Source organism: Balaenoptera ricei, chromosome 8, assembly GCF_028023285.1.
Source record: "Balaenoptera ricei isolate mBalRic1 chromosome 8, mBalRic1.hap2, whole genome shotgun sequence".
Classification (NCBI taxonomy): Eukaryota; Metazoa; Chordata; class Mammalia; order Artiodactyla; family Balaenopteridae; genus Balaenoptera; species Balaenoptera ricei.
In genome coordinates, this window is record NC_082646.1 from 109,538,230 (window position 1) to 109,557,313 (window position 19,084).

A 19,084-nucleotide genomic window follows, 5' to 3' on the forward strand; every position below is an offset into this window, starting at 1 on the left:
AGGTAGAATGGGAGCTAAAAGTCTCATCTGAGTATGCTGTGAGGCTTCTTTCTTGAGAAGATGGTCACACTGCAGAGATATCTCTGAAAGTCAAAAAGAAGAGGTGTTGGCATTTCTAGGGAATCTGGCTTCAGAAGTAACTTTCTTCTCGTGGATACCTGGGAGCATGGGATAAGAAGGAGAAAGGAGTTTACCTCCAAAAGGGCGCATATTTTAAAATTTGGTGAGGTGGTTATTTCAGGATATGTGTGCTTCCTGAGGAGCTGCCTTGGGTGGGATTTGGGTGGGAAGAGGAGGGTGTGAGTGACTTGAAGATGTGGTTTCTCACAGGCTCTCGTCTTTGCTTCTTGTTTTCTGTCTCTTCCTCTCTTTTGTCCCTTTCACTGCCTCCTTCCAGAACCATTCCTCAGTCCAATCCATCTTTTTTTTTTTAAATGAATGAATGAATTAATTAATTTTTGGCTGCATTGGGTCTTTGTTGCTGCGTGGGCTTTCTCTAGTTGTGGCGAGCGGGCGCTACTCTTTGTTGCGGTGCGCGGGCTTCTCATTGTGGTGGCTTCTCTTGTTGTGGAGCCACGGGCTCTAGGTGCACGGGCTTCAGTAGTTGCGGCACGTGGGCTCAGTAGTTGTGGCTTAGAGGCTCTAGAGCGCAGGCTCAGTAGTTGTGGCGCACGGGCTTAGTTGCTCTGCAGCATGTGGGATCTTCCCGGACCAGGGATCGAACCCGTGTCCCCTGCATTGACAGGTGGATTCTTAACCACTGCCCCACCAGGAAAGTCCCTCAATCCATCTTTAATACTCAACCTCAAACTTTAGAACTCTGGAAACAAGTTTTATTGAAAAAGCTAAAGACCTGAAGGCCCAGAAGGAGGGTCTGTCGGGTGGTGTCCCAGGGAAGGGCATGTTCTACCGAGGTGGGCAGGTGTGCCAGAGCGTGTGTTTGTGTGAGTGGGAGAGTCTGGGGGTCGGGTCAGGGCTGGGTCTGTAGGAGCACGCAGAGGTCTACTGAGAACCGTGGTCATGTGAGGAAGTCAGCTGGGGGGACCTCGTGGATGGCCTGGGAGTTGTCTGTGGGAGAGGGCCCTAAATTGGGACTCTGGCCCTTTTAGGTGTGCTTTTGTGGATGTGAGTCTCTTCTCAGTAGAGGCTGGGGATTCCAGGGGAGGTGGCTAAGGATAAGAGGGATGGTCACCTTCATGTTTGGATTATTATTGGGGGAAGTTATTCAGTATGGTTTCTTAGAATTCCTTTGGTCACTGCTGGGTTGAATTTTAGGGCCCACTTCCAAAGGAATAGGTGCATTTCTGGAGGGATATGGTGGTAGGTGGTTAATAAAGGCGTAGGTCGGGGGAAGGGTAGTTAGAAACTCCTAAATGTCTTACTTTGATTGGGGGGCCCACCGTGGGCTTGGGCTGTCGGTGCTTGTTAGTAGCTGTGGAGGCAGTGAGGGTGGGGGATTGATTCGTTCACTGCCCACAAAGTTTCCTACTTTTTCCCGTGGCCGTCAGGACCCTCTGCCCCACCTCCTCTGTAGAGGTGTTTGCATCCTGTTTTAGGTCGTTGCTACTCAAAGTACCATCACCTGGGAGCATGTTAGAAATCCCAGGTCTCACCCCTGCCCTGCTGAGTCAGAATCTGTGTTTGAACAGATTCAAACACAGGGTACTTCACGTACACATTTTAAAACATCTTAAAATGTAAATTAGGGCCTCTGCCTTTGTGGTAGTTTCCTAATAGCTTTTGTTTGCATTTTCCTTTGGCATGTTCTCCTTAAGGAGCCTGGAGACAACCTAAGAGTTTCTCTACATGCCTTTAGCAAAGCGTGTTTGATTTTTTGCCACCCACCCCTAGCCTCACCCCACCCCCAGCCCCGCTGCCATCTCTTTTAACCTTTGGGATTTTGTGTGTGTGCGTGCATGTGCGCACACAACGCGCGCATCCGTTCCAGGTAGTGAGTGCCTTGTTTATTACGGTGTTCCTGTTTCTTGTGGAACTAATATTACGCCGGCTGATTTTTCATTTATTCTCATCCCCTTCATATTTTCATTCATGGCAGTATTTCATATATGGTGGAAGAAGAGAGTGTCCTAATCATGGTAATAGCTTGCTAGCATGTGGCAGGGCAGACAAACTCTGTTTCTGTGGTGCCCGCCAGCCCCCACGTTTCCTGTGGTTGTTTTGGTTTTAGAAGGTAAAAGTTCATCATGTGTTTTAAGCCAGAGGCTTGCTACTAAATATTGCTTTTCTCAACCTTTTTGAAGCTCTCTTAAACTGAATGCTCTCTTACAGAAAATGTGTAAGTTCCATTCCCCGCACCGCCCCCTTTCATGTCCAAAGTACAGACCGTTTTAGTACTCAGTGTCTGAGAATTAACATCACTAAGAAACTGATGTATAGAATTTTTGGATGTGGGTATTGTGACTTGGGGAGTAGTTGGTACTGTAGCTACTGTTAAAATAATATATTCACTGGCATTTTCCTTGGGGGACTTTTAATTTCCTGTAGTGTTCAAAGTCCAGAGAAAACCTGTAACATTCTACTTAAAATGTGATGGATATTTCCAAGTATGTTAATCTTCATTGGGGCTTGAACAAGAGCCACTCATTGCTATGATTACTTCTACAATGTGTTTTACAGTGGTTAAATGAGGAGAAAATTATCCAGAGGCTTGTGGAAATAGTTCATCCATCGCAAGAAGAAGATGTAAGTTCTCTTGTGTGACTATAAACTTGATTAAAAAAAAAAATGAACCATGTTTATTTGGGCACAGAGCATAATTGTACTAGGTGTGAAGGTAGAGGGTAGGTAACAGCGATCACCTGGCATTCGTCAAGTTGACAGGTTTCTAAACACCAAAGGCTTTTAAAAATATTGCATTTTGCCGGTACTCAGAAAATTTCCCAAAATGTGAAACAGTGAGCCCTGGGTCTAGCTCCATCTCCTTTTTAGAGCTGAGACTTCGTGCTGCATCTGCTTGCCTTTATTACAAACCTCCTCCACACTTTGTTTTTCTTTTATACTCATCATTAGCCCAAATGATGTGGCCACGTCTGTGTGCATTTGTTTTTTCCATTCTGGCTAAAGCTTTCCAGACAGCGCAGCAGGATCCTGGTCACCATTGAATCCTTAAGAGTGATGAGCTCTTGGTGGTCCTACTTCCTGGCTCGGGCTTTTGTGCTGACAGGTTTGGCCTTCGTCCTGGGTGCTAAAGATTGACTTGGCAGTAGAATTGAAGCTGCTTTGGAGTTTGCACGTTGAGCTCCATGCTGAGGGGATGCCTGGGGGTGGGGTGGGGTCTCCAGGACCAGCGGGTATGCGGCTGTAGAGGATGCCGTCCCCCTGCTTCTCTGCTGCTGCCCTTGTTGCCGCCTTCGGTAGCGGACTGAGCCTTGTGGAGCTGCCAGCATTTGGCCATTTCTGCCTATGGAAATGACAGTTCCACATGGTTCAGTGTAGTATCTACAAAGGAGTTGTTTCAAACAACATGCAGGGTGTGTCATGGGGCATGGGCAGCCTTCTTGGATGCCTCTAGCTTGGATTAATTGGAGAGTGAGCGCCATAGAGGACAGTGCAGAGGAAGGAGCATGTGGCCAGAGCGTGTTCTCCCCACCAAGACAGATTTCCTGTGGAGGTAGATGTAGCCCCTTCTACTGCAGTCCATTAAAAAACTTTTGGTACCTGGAGTTTATCTAAAGCAGGCTCCCCATCCCACCGCCCCCTTCAAAAAAGAAAAGAAGAGAGCTAACCATTAAAGGGGCTGTTGATTCCCACCCTCCCCTGAGACGGTATCGTTACTGCTGACACTCGGGAAGGACACTCTAGTGTGTGCACGTATTGGGTGCTAGAGCTTCGACGGCGCCCTCGGCCTGGTTGGGGTGGTGAGCCCTCCTGCTGTGGCCGGGGGAGCTGGATGGTTCCAAGAGCACATTTCCCATGTGCTGGAAGTGTGGCCGGTGCAGGCCGAGGAGAGTGAGGACAGGAGCGTGGCCTGCCCTGTTCGCGGCGTGGGGAGGACACATCCACAGACGAGGCTTGCTCATCACTAGGTTCCTGCTCAGCAGGTACTGTCCCTGTCTGGAGGGTCCAGGAGAAGTTGACAGAGGAGAAGCCCAACTCTGCAGCAACTTTTTTTTGCAAAGGACAAAGCATTTGGGGCATCAGCACCTTCTCTAACTGACTTGCAAGGAAAGTTAATTTTGTCTTTTGGACAGTCCTGTTGATACTTCCGTTTTGTATTAAGTGATGAATTGCATATATTTATTGAGGAAATGTTAGACTCCTGATTTGCAAACAGTGGATTTTGATATCCTGGTGTGTGTTGTCATCTGTGCTGGAACCTGCTGGTCTCGCTGGGCAGGTGATGCTCAGTGCCACATGCCACGGAGCATAGGCATTTGGTGCTGAGGTTGCAGAACTTTCCTGTAGAATAGCACACTGTGCACTGAAAGAAGAAGTAATATTTCTTATCCATTAGTATATTCCAGAAAGCTGCGTTTATTTTTTTAAGCCAAAGAATTGTGTTCATCTTTCTTTGCTGCTAAAAGTATATAAATTGGGGGGATATTTTTTTCTTCAAGTATTTAATTAAAGAAATTTTTCCTTGTCAGAACTTTAATTACATTTCCCTACACAAAGTAACATGTATTTTGTTTGTGGTGTTGTTAAGTGAAGCCTGGCAGGGTAAAATACTCATGCTTGACATAAGTTATTTCTTTGGACCCTGGCTTTTTATTTACTGTAGCTTATGGCCAGTGTTAATTTGTGTTATTTCTTAAGCAATTTCTTCACTAACTTTATTTTATTATAAATTTGACTTCTGATGTGTTTTATAGTTAAAATTGTACTTCTTTCCTTTAGCGGCATTCAAATGCATCACAGTCACTTTGTGAAATTGTTCGCCTGAGCAGAGACCAGATGTTACAAATTCAGAACAGTACAGAGCCAGACCCCCTGCTTGCCACTCTAGAAAAGTATGTTTGAAACTCTCTTCTTGTTCTTTTTTCATATTGATGCTATTTGACATGCTACCAGTGTAAGTACTTGGTAAGTGTTTCTTAACGTGGGAGTCCTGTCCCTGGAAAATAACCTGTGGGTGGCTGAGAAGGCAGGCAGGAAAACCTGCTTATCTGAACTCAGCCACTCATGATGCCCATTGGAGACTTACAGGGTAAGAATGTAAATAAATGACATTTATATGTAGACTTTGAACTTTTCAATAGTTGTAAACTAAATTCTATAAAACTATCATGGATGGGGCAGTGACATCATAACTGCAGTCACTGCCTCCATGGTCTTTGGGGAAGATAGGTGTATGAAGTAATTTGACCCATCTTAGTCAGTGATTTTTTTTTTTTTTTTTTTTTTTATTTTTTGGCCATGCCGCGTGGCTTGCGGGATCTTAGTTCCCCGACCAGAGATTAAACCCGCACTATCAGCAGTGAAAGGGCCAAGTCCTAACTACTGGACTACCAGGGAATTCCCAGTCAGTGATTTTTAATCAGAAGTTCTTCTTAGGATCCACTATACCTTGGCAGCTGACTGGGGTAACCTGACCAGACCTGATTGGAAGGGTTATACATCTTGTATGTTTTGTTTCTTTATATTGCTTCTGCCCTCATTTTTAGATAATTCCTAATGAACAGACATCTCATGTGTTTCAGGTGGAAGACAGCTTGGGGGTGGTGTACTATTTTGAAATCTGTGAATGGCCAACCTACTATACTGGTGTTTGTATATTCATACATTTTCAGGAAGAGTATTTACCATCAAGTATGGGCATACATTTGCCTGCATCCCTACAACTGAAAGTTATTTTAGTAAACAAAAATAAGGCATTTCCCCACTTTGGATGAATAACTGGAAAGAGTGCATACAGTTAACGTTATGTACGAATGGCAGTCTCGCATCAGTTTACTGCTACTGTTGTTCTTCTTAATGACTTTGTTGGAATTTTTTAGTCCTTCTGTATATTGAGACTCGTTCGCATCTTTTGGCCGGGAAGACCCTTTTATTAAAATAAGACATTTGTGTGTATTGTTTACTTGGCAAGTGTGAGACAAACAAGGAACAAATTAGAGACAAAATATCTTGTTTTAAACTCTGTATTCTGAGAAATAGTTGAATTTTCCCAATGTGCATTGTAGAATAGGAAGGAATTGACTAGTTCTCTCAAGTAGCAAGACATAAGAGATTATCAGCTTCTGAGTAAGATGTCACCTTATTGACTAGTTCTCTCAAGTAGCAAGACATAAGAGATTATCAGCTTCTGAGTAAGATGTCACCTTACCTGCCCCATTTCAGTTATTCTTGGGCATTATGGCGTATGTACTCCTTTTATAATATACAGTACCAATAATGGTAGTAGTAATAGGTTGAACCATGTAAAAATTATCTTACTCAAGGTTAAAAAATGTTGACTGTCAGCAATTTCATATGGTTCATGACTGTGCTGTCCAATCGAAATATAATAAAAGTCACATGTAATTTAAAAATTTCTAGTAGCTATATTAAAGTAAAAAAAATAGGTGAAATTAATTTTTATGTTTTATTTAATAGGTACAAAATAATATTTCAACATACGTTCATTTAAAAAATTATTAATGAGTGAGTCTACATTCTTTTCTTTGTGCAAAGTTTTGGAAATCCAGTGTGTATTTTACACTTAGGACAGGCCAATTCAGACTAGTTACCTTTAGAGCGTTCTGTGGCCACAGGTGGTGCTTGGCTCCCTTCCTGGACTGTGCAGGTTCACCCCGAGTGTCAGGCTGGTCAGTAGTAATCACTGAGTTCTTCTGTGCCAGCCCTCTCTTCACTCAACTCTATTTGGACTCAACGTGGGAGCTAGCTGTTGGAGCCTCTGTATGCACTAGCTAATATATTTCAGACTGAGTCTTTAGTCCTGGATCAGGCAACTGTACTCTGATGCAGATAGGTACATACTCAATCAACATCATTGACTATTAGAGTAAATTTCTTCAACTACATGGTCCTAAAGAGTCAGGGGCTCCGTGGTGTCACTGAGTTAAACCTTCACTGCACTGAGCATCGGGGAGACTTAACTCTATAACGGTGCTTCCCACACTCTTCTTGAGGATGAGAACCAACCCTTTTTAATATCAGACGTGTTCCCACATTATAGTTGTTCTTTTTAGTATCTGTTGATTGAGGAGGTACACAGTGACCAAAGGCTCCTGTGAGCTTAGTAAGCTTTTATTAATTTTAACAGTATCTGTGTGTATTTTATATATTGTTATATATCTGTATGTATTTGATTATCACGTAATAATGTAGCAGTGTTGTGTTATAAGCCAGTGTACTTGGTATACATAGACACCGTATGTGTAACTGGAAGTGTAGGTTAGCACTGCAGGAAAAGTTGTAAATGAGCTAAGGTTAAAGAGAATGGTCAGGGTGGGTAGGGGTACCAAAAGGTCTCTGAGACAGTGGACCGAGGTGTTAGGTAGTGAGTGTTAGCTTGGGAAACAATCTGGGCTTAAATTGAATGTATTTAATTTAGTAGCTCTGTTGTGGGAAAATCTGAAGTTCCAGAATTCCTTTAAAACTAGTTGTGTTAGAGAGGGCTGGACCAGGCAGCTCCTAATTCTTGATACTAATGAGCTTACAGTGGGTCGGCCTCTGGGCCTGGTTGAGCCCGTCAGTTTTATAGACTCGAGTCTTTAGCTGCCCACATAAAAACAAAACAAAACAGAAGTGAGCCATCCTCTCACAGGCCTGGGTGAAGAACCTGGCTGGCCTCGTGCGTAACACAACTCTCATCATGAACTTTATTGATGTTCGTCCAAGAACTCCATTTTTAAAAAAGTGAAAGTGAATATGTCTTCTCACTTGTAAATAAATGCCTTATTATTTAAAGAATATGAAGGCATTCTTTTTATCCTGTTTAATAAGCTCAGTTCTTCAGTTTATGATCTCTTCTGTATTTGGTGATATTTGTATGTTTAGATAAGACTCAGAATATGGCTCAGCTGCTGTGTTGCATCTTGACCGTCGCATTTTTGCTGGTTATTATCTCATTTTTGTCCATTAGTAGAGTGCCCTCCATGGGTACGGTAGACTTCCAGTTTGATGCAGCCATGAAACATGAGTGAGAGCCTCTTTGTTAGCCACTCCCTTCCGGCCTCAGGGTTTATGAAAGGTGATATTGCTCTCTGGAAAGTTAGACACTACAGCTGAATGAGAAGGTGGGCATCTACAGTTGGATGCCCTGTCGGTACCCCTCTACCTGGGGTGAGGCTGCTATTTGAAGAATGTACGTATTTACAAAAAAGCAGTCTTTTCCAGAGCTCAGTTCCAAGTGTAATAGTTATTCTATAGACTGCTGTGTGTTGAGTGACTTTTACAGTACTGTTTTGGGTAGAGGTCTCACAAGCAATTCTAGTGCTGGTCTGAGAGTACTTGAAAGCTACTTCCTGCAAGGGGATCCTCTGAAGTTAGGTTAGATCCCAGTTTTATTTGCTTCTCCCAAAGAGGAAGAGATTCTCTCCTACTTGCTGCCCTAACCTGGCAAAGGAACTGGTGTTAGTAGCCAGTGAGCACAGCTGTACCTTGGGGTGACTGGTGTGTCTGCCAGGTGGGCACCAGGGGACAACCAGCTGTCCCTCTCATTGCTAGGGAGATTCCATTTCTTAATCCCCATGGGTTCTAAAAATTACTGAGATCCTAAGAAACAGGTTTTCCTTGAGAACATCCGTATAAATTTATTCACCTAACAGGTTACCCTTGTATTCTACATTAATTGTGACCTTGTATACATGCATGGGGAGGTGTCATGGCAAGAGCCTGTGGAGAATACTTTTGGGGCAGTAGTTCAGTCACACCCATTTCACTGCTACCACATTATTTTGATTTACCAGATTTTAGTTGTAGAGTACAGTGCAGCAATTGATGTTATCTTGTATCTGTTTTAGATCTTTGTTAATTATACATGAATGCCTTTGTGGGAAAACATTTATGGTTTCTTTTGTAAAAAACTCCCCTCCTTCTGTGGGGCTGAAGGGTTCTGAGTCTTTTTACCACCCGTCCCCACCACCTGAGTAGGAGGTAACTTCCAGTCATGAGGTGTTTGTTGGCTTTCAACAAGATTGGCAAAGGCAAGCAGGGCCCAGATGACTTTGCTGATTGAGGGTAGGGGATAGGAATATATATATATGTCTGTGTTACATTTATAATAAGCAAGATCACTGGCCTTCCTTATAGATATATTAAAAGTAAAATATTGTTAATAAATATGCACAAGTGAGGTTGAACTCTTTTATGATACTTGTCTTACTGATACCATGATCTTTTTCTCCTAAGTTGTTTGTGTTAAACAACGTTACAATTAGCGCTTGACTATTGATTTGTTTCCCTAGGCAAGAAATTATAGAGCAGCTCCTATCAAATATTTTCCACAAGGAGAAGAATGAATCAGCCATAGTCAGCGCAGTCCAGATATTGTTGGCTTTACTTGAGACACGGCGACCAACGTAAGTTTTCCTTTTATCTTGAGAAACGAGCCATTTGGTTTTGCTTTTAGAATTTTTGAAAGCTAAGAGTTAAGTTGTTGGCTGATCGCTACAATATCATGCCCGTGAATTTCAGGTGCTGAACCTTTTTCTACTATATAAATAGTTTTACATGAATGGGATGCATAGATGTAGTTGAATTATATGGTTTGGTAGACACTATTGGCAATATTCGGATTCTAGTCATCTGGGGTTTTGTAGTAGTTACCAAAATGCTTCTATAATCAGTCAAACCCATGCAAAATGGCTCAAACACAAGAGAAGCTTACTTCTTGCTTATGAAAATTGAAAATAGGTGTTCCTGGTTGGTGCGCAGCTCTCCTCCAAGTGACAATTCAGGGCTCTTTCCATCTTGTGATTCTGTCCAGTGCTTGCTAACTTGAGGCTTTGGGTTGTGTTTTTTTTGGGTTTCACATATGAGGCAACTACAGTTCATTAGGCTGTTTAAAAATGGATGGGCAGGTGGCTTGAGGCCTTAAGGAAAACTTTGTGCTGTGTGTTTCAGAATCAGAAATATAGTCTGTTTTCCCTATGTATGTGCCTCTGGACAAGCCAATTAATATTTGTCATATTATTCTTTACAGTTTATACCCAAAGTTAATTTACTTATTAATTGTCAGAGTTTTCCTAATTGTTCTCTGGAGAATGCGAATTTGAAGAGGTGTGTATATGTTTGCATTCCAGGAACATGTGGTTTAGAGATTAGAATTTGTATTTTCTTACCCACTATTGGATCCATCCAGTAAAGCAGAGGAGGAGAGACACGGTCTGCTGTCAGCATATGAAAATTTAGCCATCCAACGTTTCTGGATTTAGTTTCAGTGATGTCATTTTGGTTTCCAGCAAAATAGTAAACACAGCCTTACCAATCCCTGCTTCCCAAAGTCTTCATCTCTATTTCTGGTTCTTTAATCTCCGGTTAGTGATAATGGAAGGGCAGTGTGGCAGCACTGCTTCAGCTATGTTGTAATTTGGAGTTGTATCTGCAGTTTTGACTTTGCCTATGTCTTCCCTGGTAAATCATATTTTAAATAACGTAACCAATAACTTAAGGTATTAATCAGGTGATACAAGACTGTTATCTTGCTACTCATGCTGCAAGGCAGTTGCATCATCTCTTAAAATGGTTTAAAAGCACATGAGCTGGTGCTGTGAGATTTATATTGACGACTCTGGCTTGAGAATGGAGACGATACAGTAATAAATGACAGGAAGGAATTTCTGATCAGAAGGAACTTATCCTCAGACCACAAAGGTTTATCAACTACTAAGCACGATTAACTTTAAAGAGGGGCGGGGTGGAGGGGTGGTGGACGACTGAGATCTTAGCCTTACCCTTATGTGATTTCTGAATCCCTAGGATAAAGGATAAATGTTAAAAATATTTGGACAAGAAAAAAATGGGTTAACTACAAAGCAAATCACATTGCCAGACATGTCATTTGTAAAGCTAACTAAACACTGAAAAACAGAGGGCAGGATTGTGACCCTGAAGCACTTTTGTTGCTATGTGAGGGCAGGAGGCATTTTCAAGCGTATGGACCTCAGTGTCCCATCCGTGTCCTGTTCCTGGGCCAAATTACTGGAAGATGGACTTTACCGAAGCCAAGCAGAAAAATAAGGTAGAATAAAGAACTTAAGATAAGGAAATATATTGGTGAAAGTAATGATAAATGAAACAGATAGGAATGTGACAATTCATATGACTATGAAAGTTATGTTAAGAATGAATAATTGAATAAGTCAAATGTTGAAAAAAAACCCAATAAATTCCAGATTATTTTAATAAAATTCAAGAAATAAGGAGAGAAGGGGTAAGTTAGTGCACCATGTAATTCTTATCTTCTACTGAGGAACTGAGGTACTTTCATATACAGTTTCATTTTTCATCTTAAAAAAATGATAGTTCCAATGTGTTTTTTATAAACGTAGAATGATAGTAGGTTATGTAACGCCCGAAGCGCCTCGGGTGCAGGGAGAGCAAGGACACCCTGAGAACTACAGACTCAGGACTTTGCACATACCTGCGAGCCCTGCTCAGGAAGTACTGGAGGCCAGGTAAGAGCCCCGAGAAAGCCTCCCTTGCAGAGTAGGGCTGCGACATGCAGCACAGGGTCCTTCTCCATTCCCGCCCCTGCTGAGTAAAACCCTGAAGCCACTGGCGAAAGGGCAGCAAACCCTGTAACCCTAAAGACCCGATGAGGAGGAAGGGACCAGGAAAAAGCTTCTATCCCACGGGACAAGCAGGGACACTTTCAGGCCCCAGGCTGTTAGAGAGCCCCTACCACTGAAGTAGGGCGGGGTCACCGAGAGGGCCCCACCCCTGAGGCCCATGAGCACTTCCACTGCCTGAGACTGAGGCTGAACCAGAACAGCAGAGCGGTCCTCCCCACCGGGCCACCACACATCGAGTGACGACAGCAGCGTGCTGGCGGAGGGAAGGCTGCAGTGTGGAAGGGGACCATCGGCACAGGAGCAGGCTTCAGGGGAAGACCTTCGGCTAAGGGCAGAGCAGAAGTTGAGAAAAACCTGGCAATCCGTCCCTAACTATAAATACAAAGTAACTTGAGACAGATTTAAAGTCTTCAGTGTGCTGAGAGAAGTCAGTCATAGGAACAACAAAACCCAAACCTAACTCAGCTGCTGACTATAAATTGATCCAGAAACCCCACACTAAAGACCTAGAAAAAAAGAGGTGTATCCATTGCAAATACTAGTTATATCAGTCTCTGTTGTCTTACACAACATGTCAACGTCACAACTAAAAAATTGCAAGACAAAGAAGCAAGATAAAAAGAACCCAAACAAACTAAACTCTCAAGAGAAAAAGCAGTCAGGAGAACTAGATTCAAAAATGTTGGAGCAATCTGGTAGGGAATTTTAGGTAACTATGATTAATGTGTTAAAGGCTTGTGGGAAAAGTGAGCAATATGTGAACAGATGGAGAATTTTAACAGAGAAACGGAAGATCATACGCAAATGCTAGAAATGAAAACTACAACAGAAATTGAAGAATGCCTTTGGGCTCATTTGTAAACTTTGACATAGTTGAGGAAAAAATCAGTGTAGGACATTAGAAGTCACCTATACTGAAATATGAAGAGTTAAACCAGGAAGACAGTTGCTTTGTGAGGCCTAGAAGTCATGACGCATCACCAGGAACAAGTAACCGTGTGCCCAGATCTCAGTTTCTAATACCATCCTCCAGTAAAGGAACCAGGGCTTCATGGAGAAATGGCTGGTTCTGCAGCTGGGCTAAGAAGTATACAAGATGAGTGTGGAGCATCCTGTAGTACAGACAGTAAGGACACACTCAAAGAGAAAACCCACAACACCGGGTGTGTGAGAGGGACACGGGCCAACTAAAAGAGCTCCCATTGGCCAGAGCTGGGACCACTTGCACAATAAAATAAGGCAGTATTGTTTTATAACACAAAGTATAAAATACCCATGAGTTCATACTGATACAAGTGAGTGACTGAATAAGTAAAAGGGGGGTGAAGAGACAAATCTCCCCTGTGGGAGAATTCCAAATAGTTCATAATCCCTTCTCAAGGAGGAAGAAAAAGACTCTCCGCTCTTTATGTGTAGACTGCACCTCATGACTTCCTTCTAAAAAGTGCAGTATGGAAAGAGAATAAAATGAGAACTTGACAGTTACTCTGTCAAGTTTGACAGAAAAACCTGACCAGCACTTCCTCAGCCATATAATCAAAGTCAACAGCCAGCACTGTTGTGTTGATAGTATGTAATGAAATGTCGTTTTACTTGTGTGGTCTTCCTCTCAAAGACCCATGATCATGAGAAAAACGTTAAGACCAGACCCCAAATGAGGGACATTCTGCAAAGTACCTGACCAGGAAAGTCTGAGTAACTCTCACAGCCAGGAGGAGGCTAAGGACAGTTGAGAGCTAAATATAGTGTGGTGTCCTGGGTGGATTCTGGGTCAGAGAGGCAACTGTAGGCAAAAACCAAGGAAATCTGAATAAAGTATGGGTTTTACGTGTGAGTACTGGTTCATTAATTTTGACAGATATAAGATAATAACAGGGGAAACTGGGTATGGGTCACATAGGAACTCTGTACTATTTTTGCAATTTTTTTGCAAATCTAAAACAGAAATTGTAACAGAAATGGACATAACGTTTAGACAGAAATCAGTAAAAGAAGCACAGTACTAGCAATTCACTGGACCTAATTGACACCACCAAGTGCTGGCAGGACTGCGGGGCAGCAGGAAATCTCATTTGTTGCCGGTGGAAACGCCAAATGGTGCAGCCACTTTGGAAGACAGTCTGGTAGTTTCTTAGAAAACTAAACATACCTTTACCATACAGTCCAGCAGTTGTGCTCCTTCGTATTTACCCAAAGGAGTTGAAAACTTAGGTTCACACAAAAACCTGCACACAGTTGTTTAGCAGCTTTATCCACACTTGCCAAAGCTTGGAAGCAGCCAAGAGGTCCTCAGTAGATGAGTGGATAAATAAACCGTAGTTCATCCAGACAGTGGAATATTATTCAGCACTAAAAAGAATGTGCCCTCATGCCATGAAAAGACATGGAGGGACCTTAAATGCAAATGAAAAAGAAGTGAAAGAAGCGAGTCTGAAAAGGCTACATACATTCTGGAAAACGTCATATTTTACTGTGGAGACAGTAAAAAGATCATGGTTGCCAGGGGTTGGCAAGGGGAGTGAAATGAATAGGTGGAGCACAGAGGACCTTTAGGGCAGTGAAAATGCTCTGTGTAATATCATAGAGACCGATACATGTCATTATTTGTCCAAACCCATTACAGTGAACCATAATGTAAACTGGGCTCTGGGTGGTGGTGATGTGTCAGTGTAGGTTCATGGATTGTGATAAACGTGCTCTGGTAGAGGATGTTGATAATGGGGAGGCTGTGCATTTGTGGGGGCAGAGGGTATATGGGCAGTCTCTGTGCCTTCCCCTCCATTTTGCTGTGAACTTAAAACTGCTCCATAAAAATAGCTTTAATAAACATCAGCCAGTATAACTCATACCAACAGACTAAAGAAGTAAAACCATGTGATCATTTCATTGAATTCTTGTATGATAAAACCTCTCTGCAAATTAGGAATAGAAAGGAACTTGGAAACTGAAAAACAAAAAGAAAACCCATAGCTACCATCATTCTTAATGGGCAAAGACTGAAATCATAGCCCCTTAAGTCAAGGACCATGGCAAGAATATTTCCCATCACCAGTTCTGTTCAGCCTCATGCTACAGGCCCTAGCAGTGCAGTGAGGCAGGAAAGAAAGAAAAGGCATCCAGACTGGGGACTAGGATGTGGACATACGTTTTGTGGGGGGACCATTCAGCCCACTAAACAGCTGAACCAAACAAACAGCCAGCGCTGGTGACAGCGAAGCCTCACGCTCTCCAACTGGGATGTTAAGTCACGTGGCCATCTTCTAAAAACACCTGGCAGTTTTTAATAAACAGACCTTTATTACAATATATTATCCAGCACTCTCTTAAGATATTTACCCAAGAAAAGTGAAATTGTGTCACACAGAAACTTGTAAGTGAATATTTGTGCCCTTTATTCATAATCATCCAAAACAGTAAATAAGTTTCCTTAACTGGTGAGTGGATGAGGGAGCTGAGTGGATGCAGATACCGTGCATCTGGACTGTAGATCTCTGCTCAGAGAGATGCCCCAACAGCCGTCACTTCCTGTGCCTTTCCAAGTCTAAGTTCCAGATTTAATGTATCTCTATTTGGAATATCAGCACAGGTTTTGTTTTGGATTTGGCAGATTTATACATATATTTGAAAGGATTAAAATGTGAGAAACACCGTGGATATTGATTGTAGTACCTGAGTCAAGGCAGGTACATAAATTGATGCTCACTAAGTATTTATTAGATGAACAAATAAAATTTATATGAATGATTAAGGAATTTTAGTATATGTTTTTGTATGGGTTTTTTTTTTTTTTCACATAAGTGGGGAAAAGCAGATCATTCTATAAATGTGGCTTAGAAGTGACTCGCCACTTGGGGAAAAAAATATCATGTCTATACCTGTTTTGCATAAAAATAAATTCCAGATGAGTTAAATGAAAAACACTAGAGGAAAAGTATGCAAATACTCCTAGGATTGTGGCATTGTGAAGAACTTCAAGTATGGCTTCCTGGACAGAGAGACTGTAGTGAAGAATGCTGTATTTGGCCACATAAATTATTAAAACCCTACACGTTAAAAAGCACTATAATCAGAGCAAAAGGCCTTTCCTCTACCTACTCCCCCTTTCTAGGAATTGAGTTTCTGAATGCTGTTCCGTGTAGCTCTTAGAAATCACTTGCCCGTGTGGAATATTTTCAAGTAATAGTCCTAATAATCCGTCTCTAGGTGTTAGCTGTGTCAGGCAGTGCTCTCAGTCCTTTGTCTGCATTAGCGTGGTCCCCACCCCTGGACAGGACAGGTCCCCAGTCCCGGGAGGGACATTCTCGAGCGGTTCCCGTTTTCCGTATTAGAACGAATCACTGGTGAGTGAAGGTCCAGGGTTCAGCCTCAGGCAGTCGTGCTCCAGCAGCTACATTGTTAAGCGCTAGTTTGCACTGACACACCACTCTCAGGTTTATCTTTTAATCTGAACTGTGCACCCACATTTTTAGACCCCTCCCTCCTTATGTCCCCCAACTTTGAGAACCCCTGTACTTTCTAAAACTGATTGGGATTTGGGAGTCTCATTCTACTCGTAATTGTTTTTCTAAAAGGAGTGGTTTATAATGAGTATAGATGAAGCTTTATACAGAAGAGTAAGTTAAGCCTTTTAAAATAGGAAGCAGTGTTGATTGATTAGTCAAGAGAAACTGTATAGAACAAATACAGGCTTGTTTGTTATTAACAATCCTCCAGTGGCAGGCAGTACGATGTGCCCTGTAATTCCGGGCTCTCCTGTCGCTTTCCAGATTTGCTGGCTAGAGACCTGATATTAGTACAATAGGTATAAGAAGTTAGAAGGTTTAGGAGAGAATGGGAAGAAATGGCATATAATTTCTCACCCGACACCGTACATCTTTGGATTTCATATCATGTTGGCTGATTCCCATCAAGGTTTCATTACACCCTCTTCCTATCCTTCCAGAAATTTTGATATAATCACTATATATTCTATAGCTATTATGTATATCCCTATACGCCGATACAGAGCACCTTGAATGATTTGTTCTGAAATAATAAATAAAATTAACTTGCTTTGTTTCAAGATTTGAAGGTCATATAGAGATCTGCCCACCAGGCATGAGTCATTCAGCTTGTTCGGTCAACAAGAGCGTTCTAGAAGCCATCCGAGGAAGACTTGGATCTTTTCATGAACTCCTGCTTGAGCCACCCAAGGTAAGGCAGCTCCCTGAAGCCCGTTGACCAGCCCAGTAGCTAGATTTCAGCTGTTGTTAGAAAGTAGATGAACCTTGTGAGTTAAAGGACTGGCTGTGACCCCCATGTGCAAAGCATATTAGAAGGTACACTGGCAGTTGTTTTCATTGCTCTTGAGCTAGTTTTTAATTGGCTTTTATCGATATATAGCATCTAAATTGATGAATAGAATAGAATTAAAGTTAAGTAAGTTAACTTATCTGCTTAGGAAACTCAGCTTTTTGTTCTTTCTATATATTCTGCATACTTATATGCCAGTAAAATAGTTTTCTTCTCATAGCATGTTATTTTCACATCTTTGAGGTAAGAGGTAATCTTTTAGGAGCTAATCTTTGAAATTGAGTTGTCTTATTCAGAGTTGGAGCAGTGTAACTGCCTGATGGACAGGTATCTCATTTAAGAAGTGGTTGGTTGAATGTGACTTGGAGTGTTAGTTTTTCTGTCGGGAGCATCCGTGTGCTAATCCAGAAATGACTGTTAATCAGACAGCCACTGAAAGCACAGACAGCAGACAGCGAAGACCTCCAAAAGAGGGGTGTCCAGGGTCCATAGTGGTGTCCTTCCGTGACACCCCACCCCCTCGGGTTGGCGCAGATAGAGCTTTAGGGGACGAGGCTCTTCCTTTTGGCATCTCTAGGGTGGAAGGCAGTTCCATGAGGGTTCTACCGCCTGCACTAGTTCTTACACTTTGGTTTTTCCTTCTGTCCTGCATCATTGCACCCAGCATCCCAGGCTCCGGAAAGTGTGTCTCTGTGACGTCTATGGTGTGAGTTACTGGGAAGTTAGTAGACTAGTGTCTCCCTTCTAAAGTAGATGTTTTCTGTTTACTTAACCATCTTGTGGAGGGGGAGCTGGTGTGTAACAGTGGCGTCCTTTGTGCCAGACCTGGGAAGAAGAGGAGGGAGAGTAAGGAGAGGAGAAGGATTTGCTCAGGAGAAGAGAAGTGGAAGTTGGAGGAGAAGGAGGACCTGTGAGAGGAGAGGGTGTGGCCAGGTGCCCCTGACCTGTGTCTCCGGTGCCACAGTCTTCTTTCTAGGTGGACAAAAAAGGCAGCGTCTAAATATGGATTCTCACACTGGTACTCTTGGGCCTAACTCGAAAGTAAGACAGTGTTTGGTTTGCACTTCCTCTTGTTCACGGCTAGGAGTGAGTGAGTTCAGCTTGTGGCTGCTTTTACTACATGATGTGGTGTGTGAGTAGATCCGTGTTCATTAGAGCTGTGCTGCAGGGAGTGAAACTGGGGGCCGTCCAGTTCCACTGGGCCTGGAGGAGCGCAGGCAGGGGGGCAGGGATCCCCTGTGGACGAGGACATGGAGAAGGGCATCTTCATCGCTTCGTTGTCACAGGTCATCATCCTTTCCTGCCAAACTTCTGAAGTTCTGGAATGTTCTCTGTCTGTCTTTTGTGATTTCAGAGAATAGAAACTCCCTTTTATGGACAAGAACAGGTTTGAGGTTGATCCTGTTTCAAGGTTGTGATCCAGAGGCAACTTCTGAGTTTGCATTTTTATCGCAGATTTGGCAGAGATTGAGAACTGTGATCTAAAACCACTTGTAACTTTTCTTAGTTTCTTAGGTTTCTGGTCAGGATTGGAATATTGCACTTTTTTTCATGGACTTCAGTAGCTTTCTCCTTCATTCCTGTGGTGTTTGGAATGTTGAAGGCAAGGGGATACTTGGTTTCTTATAAAATTTGTAGTCCAGGGAAATTACTTAATTTTTTTTCCTCATGTTCATTTCATCATATCTTAAAGATATCATCAGTAGGAGTTTTGGATTTTCCTTCAGGTGTAGAATTTAGGCCAAGTTGTTTGCAGGGTTAGTTTACCTATAGCATTGTATCTTAGTACATACTCCTGCACCCTTTATTTGTTTACTGAACTGAATTTAATTGGAAAGCTTTTTCTTCCTCAGAAAAGTGTGATGAAGACTACGTGGGGCGTGCTGGACCCTCCCGTGGGGAACACCCGGTTGAATGTGATTAGGTTGATATCCAGCCTCCTCCAAACAAACACCAGCAGTATCAACGGGGACCTTATGGAGCTGAATAGCATTGGGGTCATATTGGTATGATATCCCCTGAAAGATGTCTTAATTTGCCCTTGATACTTTATGGATACATAACTGAAGGTAGAACCTCATAAATTTACAGTA

The 19,084-nt window shown here is 42.5% G+C and overlaps 1 protein-coding gene across 23 annotated transcripts in view; it reads left to right on the forward strand.

The window, feature by feature from the left end:
* The window catches only part of PPP6R3 (protein phosphatase 6 regulatory subunit 3), a 129,593-nt gene that overhangs the window by 66,201 nt on the left and 44,308 nt on the right, over positions 1–19,084 (forward strand). For all 23 annotated transcript variants that reach the window (XM_059932212.1, XM_059932214.1, XM_059932216.1 and 20 more), the window contains 5 exons: positions 2,638–2,703; positions 4,858–4,970; positions 9,372–9,485; positions 16,763–16,892; positions 18,845–18,997. In XM_059932212.1, the coding sequence (XP_059788195.1) occupies positions 2,638–2,703; positions 4,858–4,970; positions 9,372–9,485; positions 16,763–16,892; positions 18,845–18,997 (576 nt within the window). The remainder of the gene's footprint in view (positions 1–2,637; positions 2,704–4,857; positions 4,971–9,371; positions 9,486–16,762; positions 16,893–18,844; positions 18,998–19,084) is intronic.